This window comes from Acartia tonsa, chromosome 4, assembly GCF_053477335.1.
Source record: "Acartia tonsa isolate MP-2025a chromosome 4, ASM5347733v1, whole genome shotgun sequence".
Classification (NCBI taxonomy): Eukaryota; Metazoa; Arthropoda; class Copepoda; order Calanoida; family Acartiidae; genus Acartia; species Acartia tonsa.
The window spans coordinates 44,730,440-44,747,307 of record NC_137263.1 but is presented as its reverse complement, the minus strand read 5'-3'; the positions used below and the strand labels follow the sequence as shown (position 1 = coordinate 44,747,307).

Below are 16,868 nucleotides of genomic sequence, written 5' to 3'. Positions count from 1 at the left end.
ATGTTCTCAATATTGTAATAGGCAGAGCTCGGCAGCCACAGCTTAACTATGCTTAGAAACCCTTAGTCGCGAGCTAAAGATAACCCTATGTTGCAGCAAAGAATATGGAATATACGTGGGGGAAAATAATCGTCAATTTAGCTTGCCAACATGGACAACATCATTTATTGGTCAGTTTGTTTACCCAGTAGAAGGGGATGGGAGAAATCGTTTTTTAGCCAGCTACAAGTTTCACTTTATTTGAGAACCTGATAATTAGGGCGGGTTCATATCGGAATTAGACAAAGCGGGGATATGCAACAGATAAAATTAACCTTAAAAACATTTCTGACCGAAAAAGAATTTTAAAAAATTGAGTTTTAGAACACGACCACTTAAAAATATAATTCGTTACTTATTAGTATGCAAAGACGACATTCAAAATTTTTTTGAATCAGAACTATGCCTTCATGGTGCTCCCTGGAAAGGCCTTGATGAGCTGAATCAGGAACTTTTGTTCGTTTCAAAATATCTCGTTCCTAGCCTTAGAAATCACTAAAAAACCACAATTTTTTAAGGTTTATTAAGAATTGTCCAATTTGTAGAGGTTTTTTAGATTTTCTCAGGCTAGGAACGAGATTTTTTGAAACGGACAAAAGTTCCTGACTCAGCTCCTCAAGGCCTTTCCAGGGAGCACCATGAAGCCATAGTTCTGATTCAATAAATTTTTGACTCCCATTTACAAATAGCTTTACAATTGAATGTCTGGTCGTCAGCGGTTTTAAGACTTAGGATAAATTTTAAATCATCCAGAGGTGTATTATATCTATATAAATTGAGTGCAGATCCCCGCTTTGGCCTCAGAAAAAAAATGTCCAAAATCGACCCACCCTAATGATAATCTGGTGTAAGATCCAAGTAATAAAAAATTCATTGTTGCAGCCGTACAAGCCTAAAGGCTCGGGTTCTAAGCCTTGCTAATAAGTACTTTAACATTTCAAAGTTCGTTACAATTACAGATTTATAATTTTTTCTTTCTTTCTAAATCTATGATTCATTAATACCATATTTCATTATTGTTTTACATGAAGTAATGAGTAATACATTAAAGTAAAAATTGGTATTTTCTGGTTAAAAAAAAGCTATTTAAACAAAATCAAAGAGCTTAATTTTTAATTTTATACCTAAGATTTTCTCTTCGTTTTGCAAGGTTTGAATTTGATAGGACGATTCTAACATTTAAATCTATTCATTAAGGACACGAATGTCTTCAAAAAGTTACAGAAAAGCTTTGTTAAATTGTTAATGTCATTAAAAATTAAAAACCTTATCTCCAGTGTAAATGTCGTCTTTGTAGTGTGCAATATTTACGTTCTAAACTTATTATTAACCAATCAGCTGTTTATACTTGCAAAATTAAAAATACAATTTGACAACTTCACAAAGACAAATAAAGTACAAGTTTAAAATGTCTTATTAATGTAAAAAGCATATTTTTACTTTATTTAAGAAAATGTTAAAGTTATGAATTAATTATAAGCTGTGAATTACAGAAAAAAAGACAATTTTATGAAACATGGTAGGTATATAAATATTATCTCTTATTTATTTTTATTAATGTATAAATTTAAGATCGAGTAAACGTTCTAAATATTTTAAATTTATTATAGCGTATTATGTAAGGTAGCAAAGAATTTTTCCGCTAAAATCTCATTTATTACCCATACGACACAATTTTTCCATCAAGGGAGGCTTCACATATGTCCCTGGGTGGGTTAATTTGTCCCCTCCCTCCGAGCTCGACCCTTAATTTAAGGGTCGTTTCCGCTCTTTATAAATCAATCACATAAGAAAATTTCTATAAATCATCTATTAAATTTTAGCAGAAGTCACAAATATTAGGGTTACATCTTAAAGGTTCTTAAGATGGGTAGGTTAGGCCATAAAATATCATGGATTTTGAATGTTTTGTTTCAATGCCAAATAATCAGCAACAATTTATCTTTTTAACCTCTAAAGGTTTTAGTTAAAGAAGTAAGTTTTTAAATTGATTCTTTGTTTTGTAACGTTTCAAGAGCTAGTTCATTTAAGGGTAGGATTGAGTTATAACCTAATTTATTATTTCAACTTATATTTTAGGCTTCGGTAAAAATTCCGGAACAGAAAGTGATTCTCTGCGGTGAATATGGAGTTGGGAAATCTTCACTATTTAGGTATTATTATTAGGCCAAATCCTAGAAAATTTAGGCTAGCCTAAGTCTTACATATTCTTTCATATCATATAAGACAGCCTTAGTAAGAATATTTGTAAATAATTTTCTGGCATTATTGTTTTATATCCTAAGGTAAAAATAAATATCAGGCCAACTATCATGGTAAAATATGTCCCTGTATAGACTAGTAGCAGAGTAGAAGTCTATCGACTCCAATTTCAATGTTTTATGTCAGGTTTTGGTATTGAATACATTTATAAAATTATTGGCGTGGAGAGGAATGAAAAGAATCAAGAATTCCAGCACTCTCCCCTTTTTAATTCTTCAATGTTTAACCCTTTTGGAAAACAATGTGCACGCAACTGTGGCCGACATATTATAGACTTTTAACAGTGTTTCGGAGCCGGTAGCCGTGGAGCCGCCATATTTTGCTGGAGCCGGAGCCGTAATTTTCGTTAAAAGCGGCTCCGGCTCCGGACTAGATAGAAAACCCTAACTACTAGGCTTTCCTATTATGACCCTATAAATAGTATATAATAACGACACAAAATGTTGATAGGGCATATACTTGAAATAAGAAAAGCTTCATAAAGTATTCATTTGCTGTTTTTGAGATATTATTTTTATTAGGTACTTTAATCTTTTTATCTATCTAGGCGTTACATGAATAACAGCTTTACAGACGCTACAGACAGAAAAAGTACCATGGGGTTGGACCATTATGGAAAAGTTTTCACGGTTGATGATAAAAGTATCAAACTTCAACTTTGGGATACAGGAGGTAAGATTTGCTTGCTGAAATGTTATGCTACAATGCTTGCCCTTCCGTTCAAGTATATCAAAGCTAGTTTTTATTATGACACGATCTGCATGTAAAGTTCTATTATTTAGGTGCATTTTAGGTAGGACAACTGCCATAAATTGAGACAAAATGCTAAAATTGAGTAGAGTCTACTATTTTAATACCATCCTAGACCTTTTATATTCTTAAGGGAATTCTTTTTAAGTATTCATAAAAGGTAGGGCAATTAAAAGCGTGGAAATTTTCTCGGTTCTATAGAAATAGACTTCTTAAATTACTTTTGAAGTTTTGCCTGACAAATAAATTTTGCCTTTTTCGATATTAATTTTCTTTTCGCTCGTCAACCAGGAAAATTTGAGAAAGCCTAAAATGTCACATTTGACGTCATAAGAATACGTCTAAAAAGGAAGGATAAGGGGAGAAGTGGGAAAGGAAACCCCCCAAAAAGAGATGGATTTTTATGACGTCACACGTGATATTTTAGGCTTTCTCAGAAAATTTGATTCCGAAATGTAAAACATAGATTCTACTAACCAACAAGAATTGACACCCTACTTATAACTCACTTCGCTATTTATGGATATTGATATCCTTATTTTTATGATAGGCATGGAGCGTGTGGCCAGCATAACATCCAGTTATTACAAATATTCAGAGGCAGCTATCCTTGTGTTTGCACTGGATAACCCGGACACATTTCATATCCTCTCCCAGCACCTGCTTGATATTGTTACTTATGCAGAGAATGCAAAAATTTTTCTGTAAGTATTTTTTCCATTTAGATACCTACCTAAAGATCTTAAGTTTACCAAAGACAGATCAATCACACCATTTCAAAGGATCAAATTTCCTAATCGAGAACATAACCTACCCCCCCCCCCCTCCCTCCTAATTTTGAAATAAATTGAAAATAAAGAAGAGATTTATTCGTTTTAGATTAGGTTAGGTTAGGTTATTGTAATGCTTGGGGATTCAGTGCCCGCTCGTCAATTTGAGAGAAGGCAACGAATTCAATTTCTCTCATCTTCACGTAAATACTAGTTAGAATGCATTGATTGGCCAATAAATCTAGCAAATATGTGATTTGTAAGAACTTGAAGACAAAGGTTGTGCTCCAATCACAAAAAATATCCCTTTGAGAAATAAATTTATGTATTAAGATGTGGAAACAAATATGACCAGAAGTCTCGAATATGCATCACAGATTCAGATATGGAGGCATTCAGTGAACAATGTCATAATCTAGTTTCAGGTAACTATATAGTAGTAGCGTAGCTTCTCTATACTCGTGGTCTGTAGGTCATCCGTAGTAGAGTTCATCATATACACAGATATGGAGATATTCAGTGAACAATGTCATAATCTAGTTTCAGGCAACTATATTAAGTAGTAGCTTAGCTTCTCTATACTCGTGGTCTGTACGTCATCAGACATGGAAGCTTTCAGTGAACATTGTCATAATCTAGTTTCAGTTTTGATGTTTTTCGCTATTTTTGTATGTTTCATTACAGGAACTTTGTTTTAAAGTTCATCTTTGCATTGTAATGATTTGTAACGGCATTCCTGCCTATTTATACATTAAATGGCACAAACCAGCAAAGATTTTTTGTATGACTAGATTCGGTCTTTACTCGAACTCAGTACCGTTATGACGCAGTAAATATTGTTATGTCTAGGTATTTACAAGACAGGGGAGGTGTGGCTACACTACTAACTAAATATTCTTGTTATGTCTAGGTATTTACAAGACAGGGGAGGTGTGGCTACACTACTAACTAAATATTCTTGTTATGTCTAGGTATTTACAAGACAGGGGAGGTGTGGCTACACTACTAACTAAATATTCTTGTTATGTCTAGGTATTTACAAGACAGTGCAGGTGTGGCTACACTACTAACTAAATATTCTTGTTATGTCTAGGTATTTACAAGACAGGGGAGGTGTGGCTACACTACTAACTAAATATTCTTGTTATGTCTAGGTATTTACAAGACAGTGGAGGTGTGGCTACACTACTAACTAAATATTCTTGTTATGTCTAGGTATTTACAAGACAGTGCAGGTGTGGCTACACTACTAACTAAATATTCTTGTTATGTCTAGGTATTTACAAGACAGTGCAGGTGTGGCTACACTACTAACTAAATATTCTTGTTATGTCTAGGTATTTACAAGACAGTGCAGGTGTGGCTACACTACTAACTAAATATTCTTGTTATGTCTAGGTATTTACAAGACAGTGGAGGTCTGGCTACACTACTAACTAAATATTCTTGTTATGTCTAGGTATTTACAAGACAGTGGAGGTGTGGCTACACTACTAACTAAATATTGTTATGTCTAGGTATTTACAAGACATCCTGCAAGACAGGAGAGGGTGTGGATGAAATGTTTAGTGATATTGCCAGACAACTAACCCAAGTTAATAGGTACCTATTTATTTTATATTTAGTTAAATAATATTAAAACTAGAAGCGACCTAGCAATTTCAGTTTAACTTTTTATTTTATAACATTAAAAAATTAGGTACCTTGATTTTTATACATTACTTGTACCAGTGTTTTAAAAGGTGTTCTATCATGATGAGAAACTTCAAAATTGTTTTGGTAGGGGTTTAAAAAATTCTTTTTTTGAGGGGGGGAATAATGCCCTTTTGCCTGTAAGTCCTTAGGTAATAATGTTTCATATTTTTTCAGATCAAAAATAGAGCTGCAAAATATAGAGGAGCGAAGCTTTCACATAGGTGGCTCCGGACAAGAGGGGGGAGGGGGCGGAGATATCCTTCCCCAGGATCCAAACTGTGCCTGCTGATCAAATTTATTCTTCCATTTTGAAAACAGAGATAGTGATGAATATTTTGAAAAATAAATGCTAGAACTGAGCATATGAAGTTGTTGTTGACATAATCTTGCATTGTCAACTTTGCTTTTTCATAACATTTATCAATATCTCTAATTTTAATTCATTCTTATGTTTTGAATGTAAAATTTTGATTTAATGAAAATATATATGATTATTGTGTAAAACACAAAAAAATAAGATATATTATGTCATAAATAGCGCATCAATTAAAAGCCAGCAACTTTTTGATTAAATAAAAACTATAAAAATATGTTATTGTTCATTAATCATAAATAATCTCGATAGGTACCTAGGTAATTTATACCTATACAAAGTATTTTTCCCTTTTAAAAATCCGTCTGCGCTATTTATGATATACATATATACATATGTTAAAATGATATATTATTGTACCACTAATGCACATATGTAATTAGGCGATTTTTTTTAAAGGAGATAGATCAGCTGATTTTATTCGTGTAATATTTGTGGAGATTAATTGCCCAAATCTATATAATATCCTATAATACCAGGGATCGGGTAAGGACGTGCGCTGAATTTTGCCAGGGGTATTTCTTGAATGGATGTAAAAAAGAAAAGGCCTTCTAAATTTAAATTTTGAGGGGTGTGTCGACTCTCGCTCCCGCCTCCCCCCCCCCCCTCCATACAATTACATCCCCCTTTCGCACGCGATGGATAACACAATGGAAGATAAAATGATACAATCGGTCCTCCAACAAAGTATTATATCTTTTGTAAATAAAATATTTGGTTGAAAGTTGATTAATATATCCCTAAAGTTTTTAAGCCAACGAATAGCAGATAGAGTATAAAATACATATACACTTTAAGGTCAAAATAATTTACAATCAATGATATCCACTCTTCCTCTGGTTAAAACGCACGAATATAGAAATAAAGAAAAGGGATAACACAAACATTAATTGGTTTATTGAACAGATTAAAATCGCTGAAAATCTGATCCTGATTAAAAGTATGCAACTTAATAAGGGATTAAAGAATAAGTAAGTTTTGGTAAACCTGTAAAATTTCTAGGGATGGCAGATTCCGGATTCGGATTCCAAAATTGACCAAAAATTTGGCGGATTCCGGATTCGGATTGCCAACCCTAAAAATTTAATTTCCAATGGCGGAAATTTATATATTCTTTTATCTCCAAATTTTACTTAAAATGGTGCTTAATAACTTAAAACAAAGAAAAAGCTGTAATTTTAAAATATTTTTTTTAATGCCGATATTGTTAAAACTTTCATTATTAAACTTTCTCTTTACTGTGCTATTTTTTATGAAACGGGATATTTCCATGAATGAGATTTAACAGAAAACTAATGAGTAATATTTGAACTCCTTGCCTTCTTTGCCTTTGCACGCCACTAAATATAATCTACTTAGGATACTCGTGTAATTTAATTTTGGTGTAAAGGTAACATATAAAAATACCAAAAGTTCTACTTCAGATTAAACAAATTCATTAAAAACCTTTCTTGGAACTATCCCTTTATATTAAATGTTTTCCGCTAACCTAACCTCTTTCTTTTTATTTCACCTTTAATTTCTAGATGTCTTTATATTCTTACCTATATTTTCTCAGCTTCTTAAATATCCTTTAAAATTTTCTTAGATATTTTTATACACAATTTTATTATTTCATGGGTAAAGTCCCTCAAAATGATCTGTGGACCATAAATATCCCCCCATTGACATATGTTACAATTTTGCGAAGATTAGCTCTACGGGAACCTCACATTATCTAACCCCTAACAAAATTAAGCCTCAGTTACAATTTTTTCTGATGTGATTTGGGGGATATCGGTGCTCCATTGAATTTTGAGGGAAATTGCCGTTTTTATATATGTGAATTATAATGCAATTAATGATAATTAATATGTAACAAAATAATACAAATAAAGTAATACAAGAATAGTTTGTTTTTCTAAAAATCTATAATATAAGTAATAAAATCTGTCCGTCCCTTTTGATCTCGCAAACTGTTGCTGTAATGGGAATACACAACTGGTTATGCTTGATATTAAGCTTTTCATATATATAGTACTTGTTGAAGAAAAAATTGATTGATTGTACAGCTCTATATATGAATATATAAGTAAGAATTCGTGATGTGAGATGATTGTATAGGTTCAAGGGGCTTGCTATCATTCCACGTTCAAGTACTTTTGCTTTGACACATTTAATCTTGACAAAGAAAAAGTTAATTAGCCCCACATTTTATGAGAAAGGGTATAATTTTTTCATTTCGTTTCCATTATGAGTCAGCTTACCTTAGTATTAAGCTTTTCCTGGGTAAATTAATCTGTGTAAAAATTACTTCCCTCGTACGTATAATGTGAAGCATATGACATAACATATACCTAGTAGGTTAGTTATTATAAAATTCTTTTAATAAAGTTAGCTTTCTAAAAATTATATCGTCGAATAAATTCGTCTCAAATTTCATCGCTCGTATCTCGTATAAACAGATTTATAGTTTTACTCTAATCTCGTATATAACAAAATGTAAGCAAAAGTTTCTGTCTGCTAAAATTCCCTATTTTAATTTTGACAAAAACTGGGGTCAGTTGGGACCATCTAGATATACTCTGTCTATTGATATACACAGCTCAGATTATCATTGTACCCATGTTGAAGTTCTTACTCACCTACGATGATGATCAATATAATTAGTACCAATTACGCTGTTATGACTAAAATTTTGTTTCTATTCAGGAAACACTAATATTTATGTGGTGGTTCTTTATTCAATAAACTAGCGGTTTCACCCCTAGCCTCTAGGGACTTTGCCCCAAGAGGTTTAATCAAACAAATTTTTCGTATTTTAGATTTTTTTTTTGGGGGGGGGGGAGGGGGTATTTTTCATTTTTTTGGGGGTTTGGGGGTGTCCCACCCCCAAAGAAAATAGTTATAAACCTTCCCGGGACCTGTGAGGAGCTACCCTGTAAAGGAGAACCCGATCTGTTCAGCGGTTAGCGAAAACCCTTCGCTACAAACAAACATACAGACAGAAAGACAGACAGAAAGGAGAACCCGATCTGTTCAGCGGTTAGCGAAAACCCTTCGCTACAAACAAACAGACAGACAAACAAACATACAGACAGAAAGACAGACATCGTTCTACTTTGTATTATAAATATATCTATCATGTTCTTGTGAAGGAAACCGAATCAATTATGAATTAATCGGACGAATTGACAAGGTAAGTTAAAAAGTAGTTTGGTTACAAGAAAAAATATTCATGTTTACAGATTTTATTAGTAACTAAAAATCACTAATTCTTTGGACAAAATATTTGTTTCAAAATTAATTATAAGATTGTTTCCATATGTTATTCAAATTATTTGCTATTTTTTTAGACATAAACCACAATATTTAATGTGACATAAAAACATAATGAAAATAATCTAAGTCAAAATCCATGCAAGAAAATCCAAATTTAATATTTATGTTACAAGTTTGCCATAAAACCTACACTTAAGATGAAAATTAAAAATTCATTTTCAAAAAAGTGAAATAAAAAATCAATGTTAGGTATACCTAACGAGTTAACTACTTTTGATTAATAAAAACTTTCATTGCATGTCTCTTGAAAAAAAAGTATTTAAGTACTGCTTATGTAAAAAATAAAATATTAGCTGTATATTCTCTGGACTGTAAAGTCAAATGGATGCGTTAAGTAATAGTATAAAAGAGATTTTAAAAGTTTTGATGAAGTTTTACATTTTAACTTATTTCAAATAAAATATTCCTCAAAAATACATCTTTGTTTAATATACCTACCTAAGAATAAGATTTTTTCTCGTAGTTAAAGTTTGTACATGAAATACAGAATTTCTGATTACACTACATTTCAGTGAGGTAAACAACTACAATAACATTTATGTATATAATGATCAACAAAAAAACAGGTCACAGTAAATTAAAAATGGAAGTAGGGACAAAAATATTTTAAGCAATATTTATAAAATACTTTAATTTTGGAATTTTGATAGAAGTTATAAAGAAATAAATATTCCAACATTTCACCTTTTGAAACCATAACTCAAAGGTACATATGTATTGTACAACATACATATTTTAAAAGTAATGGTTTAAAAACAGTACCTATTCTTGCGGTAATTTGCCTTTTACACTTAGAAAAGTTATGTATAGTATAGGGGTACCAGGTCTTTCTAGTCATTTTTATTCTTACGTCCACTTTTAATTCACTGTGATGTCTATAAAATAAATAAAAAAACATGATCAAACTAGGTAAATAATAACAAAAAAGTTTACCTATTGAGGGGAGGGGAAATCTGTCAAAATCTCGTAATATTTATTTCATACAAAATACACCGTAAAATTAAATTATATTTTGCTGCATATTACGAGAACAAAACATTTTATTAAACAACATAAATTATCTTTCTTACATTTTGTATGTATCTATGTATATTAAAAATAAACTGGTCTATAGATAATAAAAATAATTAAGAAGAAAGAAATCGGAAGAAAACATTATAACAATTGATTTGCCCGTAGCAAGCTAGCGGTCATCATTCTATTGATACCGGTCATTGACATGACCATTATATAACTATCGGGCATTGTGTTAATATTTGTATTTGTGTTGGTCATTCTGTTGACCTCTCTGTGCTCAAATCATCCTCTTTGCCGGCAGCTATGTCGGCCTTGTCTAAAAAATTATTTATCACAAAATTAAATTTTTGATTATTTTGGCTTTATAATTAAAACTGAAGGAGTAGTTGCGCGAAGCATACAGAAATTTTTAAACCAAAGGTTATTTTTGCATCTTTTTTTGTAAGTTAAGATGGAATAGTAAAAAGGTATATAAGGATCTACCCCATTCCCATAAAATTTTGGAAAATGGATATAAAAAAATACACATATTACAGACCAATGCCTTAATATATCTGAATAAACAAAATTATCCTTTATGTAGGTTAAAATTATTAATGAAAAAGTTTGGACTCGGCTAGTTTGTACAATCAAGATTTTATTAACGTCCACAAAGTTTTTTGAGCCAATAAAAATAAAGAACGTATTATCTTTGGGGACTAGTCTAATTTAGAGTAAAATATTCCCCTCCCTCCTTGTAAATAGTTTTGTAACGTGAGACTAGACTTACCAGGAATAAGGTATAGCCAACAAGCGAAATAAATCTAAACAAATATTTGGGGGGCAGATAAAAAAGTCGTCAATTTTACTATGTGTTGCATTCCCAACGCCAGCTGAAAATCACATACAGGTTTCGTGATTTCTAAAATAATTAATTTCGCTGTTGGTATAAGCAGGTGACTTACCCTCGCAAGTTTTCTTTGTATCTCCATAGATAAGAGAATGATAGTTAGGACTGGTGGATCTTTCTCTACCAGATTCTTGCTCGTCTATGAACCTAAAGTAAAAATAAAGTTAACCTTAAACAAGGATGACAACATTAAAAAAAGCAAGCTTAACAAATGAGATGGTCTATGTAAATCTGTTGGAAAATTTCCCAAATTGAAATACAGGATGGCTAATAAGTACGTTTAACATACTTACGTTTAAGGACTTGATTATAGTTATGTTTATCTTTATGCCTAATAGTACCAGGAATTTATATTTAAAAAATAAAGCGAATTTAAAATTGGTATGGAAATCATCCCGTTTAAAATAGACAAACTTACTTTAAAGTTATGCTTATAGAATTTATTTCTAAATCGTACCTAACAGGAATCATACAAAGTTTAAAATTAATAGGACGATTCCAACATGCTTAAATGAAAGATCAGAGTTATTTGTTATGGATACTCCTTAAGTGTAGAAAAATTTGCATATGTAGATAATTTTATAGGAAAATTTAAAAAGATAGAATTAATTGTGAAATAGAACAATCTATGTTTGTCCATTATGATCTCAGCAACTATTTTAAAATCACAAACCTTTCCATATAATCAGTTGTACCAGGGTGCAAGGTATATTTTTTCTTCTCCATCCTACAAATTAAAGAATATTTTAACTAATTATAGAAGTCAAGCAATCTTTTTTAAAGTCGCAGGGATCTCAAGGGATAAGACAATCGATGATAAATAGTTACAGTTACACAATCATAAAAAAAATTCTTTTTTGTAGATTGAAATTTTGGTTGAAAAGTTTGGACACTACCTAAGTACTAGATTAGAACCAACTACATAATCAAGATACAACCAAAGATTATTTATTTTTAAAAAAAGTGATTTTCATAGGGTAATAAAGAACAAATTGTATATCTACCTTGTTTTCATATAAAGCATTAGTTAAGCAAAAAATTTAAAGAACATTTTCATTTTTATGCCAAATTTAACCAAAATTTGAAGGCAGAACAATATAACAGTGACCAAGAAAGTACAGCTGCTTCATATCCAGACAATGAAATAATAAACGTCCTTGCCATGCAGAAGTAAATGTTTACCCCTAACCTGAAGCTATTGGCGAAGACATCATGTCTCTCTGTCTTCTTCCACAGGTAGTAAAATTGTACAAGCTCGCCCACGGCTCGAGTCCCAACCTTTTGATTCTTAATGCTGTAGAAATCTTTGCCGTACACGCGCAAACCGGTTTCAAAAGCTCTGCATTCCTCTTCTGACCAGAGGCTCATAGTGTCAGCTGGAGGCACGGCGTTCATTCGCCTTCGCCTGCAAATTATTTCAATTAGAACAACAAAATAACAGTAAGGTGTTATATGAATTAGGTAGATATATGTTTTAAGCAAAGTTAACTTAGAAAACAATAGAAAATCACATTAAAGTCACTTTGTTAAGGCTATTAAAGATTCCAGATAATGTTTGTAAGAGTAAATTTAGCCTAGAATTTTTAAAAATTTGAATATGACTAAGTTTTACCTCAAAGCTTCGTCTACATTGTATCCACATTGCAACAATAAAAACAAGGCCTAAATATACAATCACTATTATTTCTTTTTAGAAAATAATAACAAAAATAGTATTCATGAAAAAAGAAAAAACGATAACTGTCCTTTCGTGTAAAGACATACAAACTTTAACATACAGAAATTATATTGCCCTCTAAAGTCACCTTGATATTATTAAAAACTAACAAAAAAAACATTCTTATAAGTTTAATATAACCAAAGCTAGATTTACTCTGCTAACTTACTTAAGACGGATGGACCGAGAGACACACGGACATACAAATAACATAATGCGAACGCCGTAGTGTCCTTGATTGATTAAGATCGTTTTTTTTCTTCAAAAATGCATTAAAAGAAATAAAGCAATTTAAGATAAGAACCTATTTTAAAAAAATGAAAAAAAAAATCACGTTGCATTTACATTAGGTTTTTATCAGGGAAGCGTAGCAGCTTATAAACTAACCTGTTCGTCATCTCTGATATGACTGCCATTGGGGATGGCGTTAACGCCCCCGCCGCACGCCATCGCCTCGGCGGATTTACTCAGGTACTGGAGGGTAGAGTCTTCGGTTAATCTGATAAAGGCATCATTCTTTAGAGCTCTTATGTGTGAAATGCTGTCTTTGATAGCTTTATTTTTTCGGTGTTTTTGATTACCGCCTGACAATATATTCTCCCCCTGTATTTTTTCTTTCTTTAAAAAAGTTAAATTGAATAAAGCGAGTAATGAATGATTGCATTCCTGCTAGGATCCCAAAGCTGCTTGTCTTCATTCTCGTATGGAAGTGTATCATTGTCATAGTCGGTTAAACCACTGGGAACAGAGGCCTGAAAAGTGTGAAAATTCGATCAATGTTTCTAAATAATTCTAATTGTCTGTCTAGTCATTACAAATATTAATCTATCTCTAGGTCTGTATAACATTCAATCCCTCTATTATTTAAAATATACTATATATCTTTTTCTATGTACATTTTTTTCTCACATATACATATATGTAAAAGAGTGGCCCAAATGAAGGCCTAAATCGCTTTTCAATGCGCTGTAAATTAAAATAGGTTATGCATTGTTGGTAGATTTAAGCCCTATAGTTAATTTTAAGAAAAAATCTATTACTGCCTCGGCAAACTCATTTTTATTTTCATCTTTTCTTCATTTATTTATTTTCATCTTCCCCAATAAAGAAAGCCGTACACAAGATATATGAAAACATCTTTACAGGACGATTGAGAATGAAAACTTTTGTTTTTGAAATATATATTTGGCCTGTACAAAGATGTTAGTTTGATAAAGTAGTCTTGGGTTGAGATGGATCAATATCTATCTATAGTTATGTCTGTCTGTCCATCCTTCTACCTGATATGATGGACCAATCATAATAGTTTTCTTTCAGGAATAATCTATCCTCTGCTTAATATATCTATCTATCTATAGTTATGTCTATCTGTCCATTCTTCTACCTGATATGATGGACCAATCATAATAGTTTTCTTCCAGGAGTAATCCTTCCCCTCCTCAATTTCCTCCTCACTCTCCTCTTCCTCCTCTACCTCCCCAGGGTTCCCTGCGGAGCTCCGCAAACTCCTTCCCTCCACTGCACTTGTGTAAAATCTAGATAAATGGATATTAAGACAACAATAAAAACAATTTCCTTACTTCAATTAGAAAGAAATCTAGTCTTTTATTATTTTTAATTTAAAATTTTATATGTCCGTTTTAAAACACCATACGGACCATTACTAAAAAACAATTAAGAAAACAGTGCTAGAAGCAAAATTATAAGCTTATTTTTGAGCATAAAGTTAGGCTGCCAGTAACTAAGAATGTTTTTATAATTAAAAATTTTATGGTATTGGGTCCACTTGTGGCAGTCTTTCAGCAGTTAAAGCGGTGTATTTCTTGCGGGCCTCCTATAAGAATTGTTGGCTAGTTCTTACTGAGTTATTAGTGAACAAAGCTGTTCTTAATCAACACAAAAACTTACTTTGCTAGCTCAGACTTTGATTTCTTGGCGGGTGGCGGTGTCGCCATGGCTCTTTTCTCGCCTCTTGTACTAATTGTTTGGCTCGGATCCTCTGACAAGCTGCCGGTTGTCTCACTTTCACCCGCCTTTACTTCACTTTCATCCTTAAATGACAGCAGAAATTTATATTAATTTATAAACTGTTAAGACTATTTCGCCTTTCATATTTTTGTTTTGCAGAATAAATATCAACATTTTTGATTTACATTATATAAAATTTCTTCGACTTATTGTGCATTGACAACAACATGATAAAAATAAATTACTCTTTTTATAAAATAGTTACAATTGGACATCTTTTTTTAAAAATTATTTAGGATTACTTTCATGAAATATCTTTAAAAGACTATGAAGTCGGAATTGTCCTCTTAAGATAAAGAAAATATATAAACCTACCTGTTCTTCTCTTTGCTGTGTATTTTCATCATTATTTGTTTGTTCATCTCCTATTGGAGGTTTGTTGTAATATAATTTTAATAATTCTTCAATTGGCATGTCTTGTTCTTTTTCTAGCGCACTAAAAAATCATATCAATACTATTACTCAAAATTTCCTTTTTACATACATTCGTTTGTTTAGTAAAAGACAAACTTTTTAGAGACAATTCATATAGAGGTCCACATAAAATCTTATATATGGTTTGCTGTATCTGTCTTTATCAATGATGGACTTTGAAATGCGAAAACAGTTTTTTCTATATAATATTTTATCTCTTTCAAAGTATTGTTATTGCTTTTCTACTGAAATAAAATAAATGTCCTTCAGGTAATCTGTTTCTGTATTTTGAAACAAATGAAATTTATTACAATAGAGCGATGCAGGTGGTTCATTAAACTTTTTCCTCATGATCTAAAATATTGGAAAATTCTAGGCAAAGGAAGTCAGTCTACTTAGTTAGATGAAATTTCTATATTAACCTGATTTCTTCCTGAGCATCGTCCTGTCCAAGCTCTTCTTCTTCTTCAATAGTTTGTTCGTCATCAAATTCATTCATCATCATCTCAACTGTTGGCTCAAATTCCTTCTCATCATCTATAAACAAGGACAATTATGTCAGAAATTTGGGCTGCAATATCGACTTATTAGATGAAGACTAGCAAAGCATTTTAATGCCATGAAAAAGGAAATTTATTCATAGTTATAAAAATAAACTATTGAACTGAAATTAAAATATGATTAGTTAGCTGCACTGCGTACCACAAAGAATGAACTGATACATTTATAAAACTTCCTCTACGTATATAACCCCTTGTTACAATAAAATAACACATTTTAGGATTTTTAAAAATTTCAAAAATGATATATTTATATACAGGATAGATGGGTTTATAAGATTTTTAAAAAATTAATTTTCATTCAATATATTTACCATCTCCATCAGTGCTCTGTTTATCTTCATCTAGCGTAACTGAAGACTCTTTTTGATCGTCCATTTTTTCAACATCATTTTCATTGTTTGAAGGGGTCCCGGAGGATGGTGGGGCTGAACCTGCTTCTCCGGTTTGTTTCAAGGCTTCCTCATCCATTCCGGCATCTATCTGTTTACCTCAGATGTAAGCGGATATGAAAAAAGTTATTTTTCTGTGAAAACTTATTTCTGAAATTAATGGATATTAGTTATTAAAATTCATTCAATATTTGTGTGAGCGAAGTGATAATTCTATAAACTACAAGATAGCAAACTGAAAAAAATATCTGAACTTTTTTTAAAATGCAAAATTTACCTGAAGCCTAATTAAAGTTTTTCAATGATCTTTTTTTTTATATCTTAGTAATGAATAACATCTATTTTTTTTTAAATTCTTTGAATTATTATTACATTCAAATTGTATATAGCAAAATAGAATATAAAAATAAATGATATTTTCCCGCATTTTTTAGACCGAATATTTTGATTTGTAAAGTAAAATATACTTTTAGACAAAACATTAACTATCTATTTATAAATTATAAAAATACATATAAAATAATTCTAATTATAATGAGATACATACTTCAACCAAGTTATGTATATTGTATAAATTAATTTTTATAATTTGTATTTTGTTTACAAATAATATATTTTTGTTTGTATATTTGGAGTGTACA

General features: G+C 31.4%; 2 protein-coding genes across 2 annotated transcripts; one reads left to right on the top strand and one right to left on the bottom strand.

Moving 5' to 3' along the window:
• Positions 1-1,315: 1,315 nt before the first annotated feature.
• Positions 1,316-7,779, top strand: RabX6 (RAS oncogene family member RabX6). The gene is made up of 7 exons (XM_080158435.1): positions 1,316-1,558; positions 2,119-2,192; positions 2,849-2,973; positions 3,602-3,755; positions 4,155-4,246; positions 5,339-5,423; positions 5,691-7,779. The coding sequence occupies exons 1-7, from the start codon at positions 1,556-1,558 to the stop codon at positions 5,803-5,805; spliced, it is 648 nt and encodes a 215-aa protein (XP_080014561.1). The 5' UTR covers positions 1,316-1,555; the 3' UTR covers positions 5,806-7,779.
• Positions 7,780-9,103: 1,324 nt separating this feature from the next.
• Positions 9,104-16,376, bottom strand: LOC145317400 (mesoderm induction early response protein 1). Its single transcript, XM_080158463.1, has 12 exons — positions 16,150-16,376; positions 15,698-15,812; positions 15,177-15,297; positions 14,742-14,884; positions 14,218-14,368; positions 13,503-13,585; positions 13,221-13,335; positions 12,729-12,778; positions 12,306-12,521; positions 11,790-11,843; positions 11,172-11,263; positions 9,104-10,543 (listed from the first exon to the last, which is right to left on the bottom strand). Exons 1-12 carry the CDS (start codon positions 16,304-16,306, stop codon positions 10,482-10,484), a joined length of 1,359 nt encoding a protein of 452 aa, XP_080014589.1. The 5' UTR covers positions 16,307-16,376; the 3' UTR covers positions 9,104-10,481.
• Between the last annotated feature and the right edge of the window lie 492 nt (positions 16,377-16,868).